Here is a 7492-nt window from a genome sequence, read left to right as displayed (position 1 = left end):
CCTTTTTGAGTCTCCTCCCGCTGGTGTGGTGTGGTGTGAAGAGGGGGGTGCCAGCTCAGATGTCGTCCTCGTCATCTGACCGCGGTTCAGAATTACGAGGTCCGTCCCAAAATAGCCCTAGTGTTGCTTCAAACGGGACGTTAATATTACTAAACTAAACTAAACTAAACTAAACTAAACTAAACTAAGCCTTTTTGAGTCAATGAAAAAAAAAAAAACAAATCGTTCAACAAAAACGTAATTTTTATTTTCTTTGCAAAATGCGGTCTGATATTTTATACAGTCTTTATCTCTATTCACACAACAACAGAAATTTACAGATATAAGATTATATACAATAAAGCTAACATTTCGAAAGACTTGCTTCTGCACGTTTGAGAATACCGAGAGAGTTGCAGCGTGCTTTTCATTTTTTTATGAATTCATAGACATAGTAATTCAGAAGATATTGGATTTTTTCTTAAATGAAAATTTCAAAAGATCAAATCCTTGTTTTCAGTTGTCATTACTGTCAGATCGATTAAAATATTTCAGTGAAGATAATCAAATACCAACTCTGTATATATATATGTATATCACTAATGTTTTTAAACACTTAAAGAACTTTAAAAAAACATTTTAAAACATAGAAATAACATACACCAATTCGGAGTTTCGAAGATTATATGTAAATCCTTAAAAAAAAATGTATATTTAATTCCTTAGATTATATTCATTTCATAAGTTATTAAAAGTGCCCTTCCCTATAAATTTAATAAATAATTATTTAAAGTAATTATTTTTATTATTTATGCCTTATTTTGTTCATAAATTGTTTGGGAAGTATTGTAGATATTCAAGATTGTGGCTTCTGTTTTCCAATTATAATTACTTGTATTGTCTGTAGTAAAGAAACTTAACATTTGGTGTTCTATCGATACAAATGCATATAATTTCTTAAATTATTTTTATTTTAATCTTGAAGTCCACTTATCTACCAAAAGCTACTAAAATTACATTTAAAAAATGTAATAATGCTTTTTTTTTAAGTGCGATTTTTTACAAGAACGCGCAAAATAATAACTTCACAGAAAGTGGAATAATTATGTAAATTGGAATTGCTGTTACATATTTGTAACTTACTTCTTTCACATAATTAATAATAATTTTTACAACTAATAATAATTTTCACTACTATTAATAATTTTTGCTACTAATGATTTTTATAATTAATAATAATTTTTGATAATGATAGTTTTTTAATTAATAATAAATTTTAAAATAATAATTTTTACTTTTTAAATAAACCTGTGCTATTTATCAACAAACAAAAAAATTATGTACAATACATCATTTATTCCAATTGTATACTATTAGTATATGTTCATATTCTTTTGCCTTCTTCATATTCGAACATAAATTTTTATTTTTTAATTTGAGTTATTTGACACAAGCTAAAAGGCAGAGTAGCATATTTATTGCAAATTCGTAGCAAAACAATCTGCTTTACGACATTAAAATATTTATGATCTGCAAGAAATGCAGCCCCCCCCTTCCTATTTTCTTAGTTAACATAAAAGAATTTTAAAATGTACATATAATTTGATAAAATGATATAATTTTTTAAAATCCTCATTTTAAATTAAATAATACAACATGAATTTATCACTATTTTAAAATCTATTTATTAAATTTTATTTAAAATTTTTTCATGCAGAGCAAAACTTTAATTACCTCATAAATAAATGGCAACGAAGTAATGCGAGATGATATAATTAAAATAAATTTACAGTACTAAATGTCGAAAAAACCCTGTTTTAGCTGTGTCTGTTTTACAGGAAAGGATTAAATTATTTTACAGCATACAAAAATTGCTTGTAATTTTATACTGTTTGAGAGTTTCTAATGACATTTTTGATAGAATTCGTGAGGCAATTCATTTTTTAATTATAGCAAAGAATTAAAATGAAAAGTGAAAAATCTTTAAGACATATTTTCTTTATGTTGATTCAGTCACTTTATTTTAAAAATTAATTATTCGGACTGAAATAATTTAATAATGTAATTTTTCTAAAGAACTGAAAGAGGTTTGGCATTTGTAAAATTTGGAAATTATTATTTTTGGGGCCTGGTTTCTATTAAGTATTCTCGAGGAAAGGGATACATTTGAAATTGAAATAATTTGAATCATTAATAAAAGTTCTTTGATGTCTTTTTAAAGCAAATAAAAAATATTTTTTATTTCTATCTGTAAGAAGGGAAAACTTCAAGTATTTTATTTCCATGAAAAAATTTTTTAATTTGAAATTCGTGAATATTTATTGTAAATATTTTTAATAATTATTTTAAAATTTAACTTGTAATTAAATTATTTGGAGATGAATGCAACAAAGAGTACCATAATGCCAAAAATAAAGTATATGAACATGGATTTACTATTACTTATCACTTTACAATGAACAAAGTTTGAGTAAACTCATTGTTTAACAAAAATAGAACAACATTTGATAAAATACTCGCGGCATCATAAAAACTCAAATTAAGGTGTATTTCAAGTTAAAACATTTTTTAAAAAATTATTAATAAAAATTATCCTATTTTCTTAGAGCTCAGTAGAACATTGTATTTAAGAGTTACAATTTCCTCCGTATTTAACTTATTTGCTGTATTACGAGACACGACCAGTTCATACCAGGAGTATCTTTTTAGGTGATGTGAGAACAGGCCCTGTCTGATAGCTTAATTCAAAATTTATCGATATATTTTTCTGTAATAATGAAACAGTTCTCTGAATATTGAATGTTTGTATACATTGTATTTGTCGCCATATCATAATCCAAACAAGCTTAAGTGAAAATAATAGTGTATTTTGAAAGGAAATATTTTAAAAAGATTAGAAAAGTTACAATTTATGAATTTCAGCTCTAACTAAATAAATCGATGCATGAGTTTAACCTCCGAAATATTTTCTGATGCGTCAGGTCATAATATCACGATTGCCATAAATTGAATAGTACCTTTAAATATTCATCAGGATGTTTAAAAGTAAAATGTTCATTTAATAAAATATAATACAATACTATTAGGTTTACTTTTATTATTTAAAGAAAAAACAATAAAAAATTAACATTACGATATTCCAGATTTAATTGCGAATTACATTGCTAGTGAAATATAGTTCTAGATTTGAGTTTTATCATACGAAATTCAATAAAAATTTCTACCGAACATAAAAAAAGAATATTCTGTTTAATTATTTTAAAAAATATTATTTGGGTTTTATAGATTTTTTTTTGTTTCTTAATATTGGTATGATGTAAAAATACATCAAAATAAAGAAAAAATATTAAATTAAAAAGAAAACCCTAAAATTTTTATTTTTTTATTTCGAAAAATTGTTATGGTAGAACGTTTATTATTATTTGCTTATGATTTGACCAACCTAATACAGAAAAAGTATTTAAGCAATGCTCAATATATTAATTTTTTACTATTTTCTATGATTTTATCAAATGTATACCTAATATATAAATACCTAAATAAATGTATACCTAATATATAAAAACATATAATACTAGATTGTGTTTTCCTGTTTGAATGCTGTAAATTACATCTTTTTTTATTTGTAAGAAAAGTATAATTTTCTGAATTACATTTGTCTCATATTGTTTTCATTAATTTTAAAAAGTTTAAGCGCATGATTATATTTAAATTTCTTTTTTTTTTTAAATTCAAAGTTTCCAGATGTAACATTTATGGCATTTAACTTCATTTAAGATTGTAAACAAAGTGGCCAAATCTTCCATCTATACTTTCCGATCTGGATTTTAAATGACTGATGTTTTGTTACTGAATTCGGTATTCTTAAACACAGCACTGGCCCACTCGAAAATAAATGTCCAAGGTCTTAAAAATGCTTTAGCATTTTGAGCATTCTACCCATACATGAATAAATATGTGTCACGTCTACCTCTGTACTAATTTCAACTAAGCCATCGCGAGTGAAATGTTACACAACAACAAAGAACAAATTAAATGGTAAGAAAAGTGATAAAGCACAAGAACTTATCAATATATGTCGTTATTCAACAGTTTGGATAATAATCCCAAATGAAAATGCTTCCTTTTTAAAAGTGTTTCACGATAGTTTTGCTGTTATAATTCGTCGGCTTCTTGTTGAAACTGCAACGTTCCATTGTCCACCTCAGATGAGAAAATCCATCGCTGTCTACAAAGCACCCTTAAGAATAATTTCCTAGCCCCCACATCCTTCCCGAAAAGAGGCCCCAGAGACTGCTGGGGCCCTCTTGGAAGAAAGGGCGAGTTGTTGTTTTTCCAACGTCCTTTGCTGGTCCGAAGCCAAAACCTGTTCTCAGGCTTCAGAAAAGCGACTATTGCGTTCTCAGGCACAATGGATAATTAATATTACATGGCAACTTGGTTATTGGCAAAAGACGAGGATGAAGACCATCGTCCACAGAATCTGCCTGCGAGACCACGGACAGAGGAGATGAGCAGCGTTCTCGGGCGTCTCTTCTGGTCTGTCTGCAAAAGAAGGATCAAAAGATGAGTGGGTGTGTTCACTGAATAAGGGGAAAAAAATCAAATTCCATCTATTTTCAAAGAAATAATATTTTCAAGTTTAAATAATATTGATATCAAGTGGAGAATCAAGATTATTTTGTGATTAGGAATGGGTAGTCATTTAATAATGAGAAGGTATGTTCTCAAGTCTTAAAGCAAAAGATTGCAATATAAGGTAACAAATGAGAACTAAATTTTTCAGAATGGTTTGGAGCAGAATAAGGCTTTTTTTTTTGTGCACAGCCGACCACCCCTCAACCACTGAAAGAAACAGTATCGATAGGATTTGTTGTGGCCGACTGCTCTTTTTATCATAACCCTTCCGTAACACCTGCCAATTCGCGGAACTCGCAACTCTTTTGATGCGTTGGCCCCCAGCCACAAAGTGGTCACTTACGCACAGTACTAATGATTCCAGAGAATCTTAAAACACTGAAATACATATTGAAATTTGACAGTTTTTCTCTAAAAATTGAATGCTTAAAAGTGTATGCCTTTCTTCTGTTGTGGGACGCACATTTGGAGGAATACAAAGAATTTTGAGAAGGTTTTCTCAAAATGTTGAATGCTTCTCGTAAAAAAGGATGATAGGCGTACAGGAAGATGAGGAGGAAGGTCAGGGATTGACCACCTGTGGCCTAGGGCCAACCATCTCGAAGAGAATGCCAGTTCGGAGAATCGGTCCAGTAATATGGTTGGATTATATTAAAGACTGTAGTCTGTCACAACAAATCCTGTCGATACTGTCTCGTTCAGTGATGGCGGGGTAGTTCGGTCGCAAACAAGAAGCCATAAAGTGGTCAATCTCTACCTTCCTCTTCATCTTCCAGTACGCCTATCATCCTGTTAAGCGAGAAGTAGGTCAACATTTTAAGAAAAACTCTTTAATATTCCTCCAAATTCTCGTTCCGAAACAAAAGAAAGGAAAAATTATAAAACCTTTAAATAATTGGTAAAAAACTGTCAATTTTTAACATCATGTCTCTTTATGTTTTAAGATTTTCGAGCGCCATCAGTATTGAACTTAAGTCATTATTTTCAATTTTTTAATTCTTTCATTCCGATATTTCTATGCATTCTATTAAATAATCAGGATTAAACATTGTAAAATTCACCTTAACCCTTCGTCATTTTAAAACAAGGCATTTTTTATTGATTTTTTTTATTTAATACCAATATAGGCAGTTTCTTGGTAACAAATATTATGTAAAAGCTGAAGTGATGAGTTTGGTTATGGCCATCTCTTAAAATACTAGATTTAGTATCTCGTATATAAAAAAATTAACTTACAAGTAATTTTAAACAAAGTGGTAAAAAAAAATTAGAACCTTCTAGAACATTGAAAACAGGTAACCGAATGAACAGAAACCGAATGAATTGAACCACAGTGATCTGCATTGAATCAGAAAGCATGAAAAATGATAAGAATAAGGATTTATTAATTCTAATAATATAATAATTTTATGAATTATATATTAATGAGAGAATAATGTCAATAATAACATTCTGACACAGAGAATAATGTTCTAACATAATTTAAACAATGTTAGATTTGAGATTGAATATGTTCAAATACGTGACTCTTATTAATCAAATGAAAACAAAAAAAATCATTTATTTCAAAATACTTCGAGGTTTTTCATTTATTAATATACTCGCATCAGCAATGAAATAAAATCCTGAGGCATTGGATTCTTTTCTAAACAGACATGACATGACCCTAGACATGATATTGGTGATTGCTAAATACCTTGCATTATGTATTTATTTTGAAAAAAAAATAGGGATAAATTTTTTTTTTCTATCGAAGAGAACTCAAATTGAGCTGACATCCAAATTTGATTTAGCATGATTGTAAACGTTAAGTATAAACAAACATTCAGTCCCACCTAATTAAAAGCATTCAGATTAAATTTGAATGACCCGACCGCTGCGAATGCATTGACGGAAATTAAAGTTGAGTCCTAAGGTCCATTACCGGCCACGATACAACCCTTTTCGTTAGCAGCACGTCCCGTCTTTGGTAGGGATTAATCGACCCCTCATCATTTCTGCATCCACCAAGGTGGCGAGAACATATCACCATACCGTAAGCTTCTCATTCTCATTTCTGAGATGCACTCCAGTGAGGGATGGCTACGTGTAAATCTTATGCTATTCGACTTCAAACAGCCGCATGCTGATTTCCACTTTCTAAGTTACTTCGTAAATAATTATTTTGAAATTTTCTAAAAAGAGAAAGCTGTGTCACAGTTTTGTTTGTCAAATAATCCAAATACTAGTTTGCGGTCAAGCCATCTTTAAGACAGAATGCTACTAACTACTAATAAATACACCAGTGTCTCAGATCTATTTGCAAAGGACAATAACTCAGATGAAAACATACGGTTATTAAAATATAAATTTAAAAAATTGAAATCTGCTATCGCAATTTTTTTATTATGTGAGAACATTATTTTTTACGTCATTATTTGTCTTGATTAAGTCGTCAATCAGTTTAAACTGGTTTGAAACAATTCTGTGGCTATCAGTTTACGCATGCGCCGATATTTAGAAAATGTATTTTTTTCATCCCAAAATCGTTTGAGCTCCAAAACTAACTTAAAAGTAATTCCAACTTTAATCGAGACCAGATATTTTTGTTAAACTCTGGTTGAAACAGGTTTGGAATGATCACGTGACTATTGTATTGCGCAATCGTCCACCCCCTCCCCGAAAAAAAACCCCATCGCTTTCCTAAAAGTAAAGCAGCGTTTTTTTTTCTAGCTCAAAATCATTCGAGCTCCAAAACTTTTTATTGCCAGCTAGAAAAAAAAAATGTATACTACTTTCGATATCTCTCCTCACTGTTTCGCGTTCATTCCCATTTTCTTTTCTGAGCTTCTTCGAGCGATAACTTCTTATGACCCTACTGTTTATTGGCCAGACA

General features: G+C 29.6%; 1 protein-coding gene across 1 annotated transcript in view; it reads right to left on the bottom strand.

The window, feature by feature from the left end:
• Positions 1-225: 225 nt before the first annotated feature.
• Positions 226-7492, bottom strand: part of LOC129984996 (uncharacterized) — a 295501-nt gene continuing 288234 nt past the window's right edge. Inside the window, exon 4 of the mRNA XM_056094929.1 lies at positions 226-4524. Coding sequence (XP_055950904.1) covers positions 4421-4524 — 104 coding nt within the window. The 3' untranslated portion in view covers positions 226-4420. The remainder of the gene's footprint in view (positions 4525-7492) is intronic.

Source organism: Argiope bruennichi, chromosome 9 (genome assembly GCF_947563725.1).
Source record: "Argiope bruennichi chromosome 9, qqArgBrue1.1, whole genome shotgun sequence".
In the NCBI taxonomy this organism is placed as follows: Eukaryota; Metazoa; Arthropoda; class Arachnida; order Araneae; family Araneidae; genus Argiope; species Argiope bruennichi.
The sequence above is the reverse complement of the archived record's forward strand: the minus strand, read 5'-3'. Positions and strand labels throughout refer to the sequence as shown.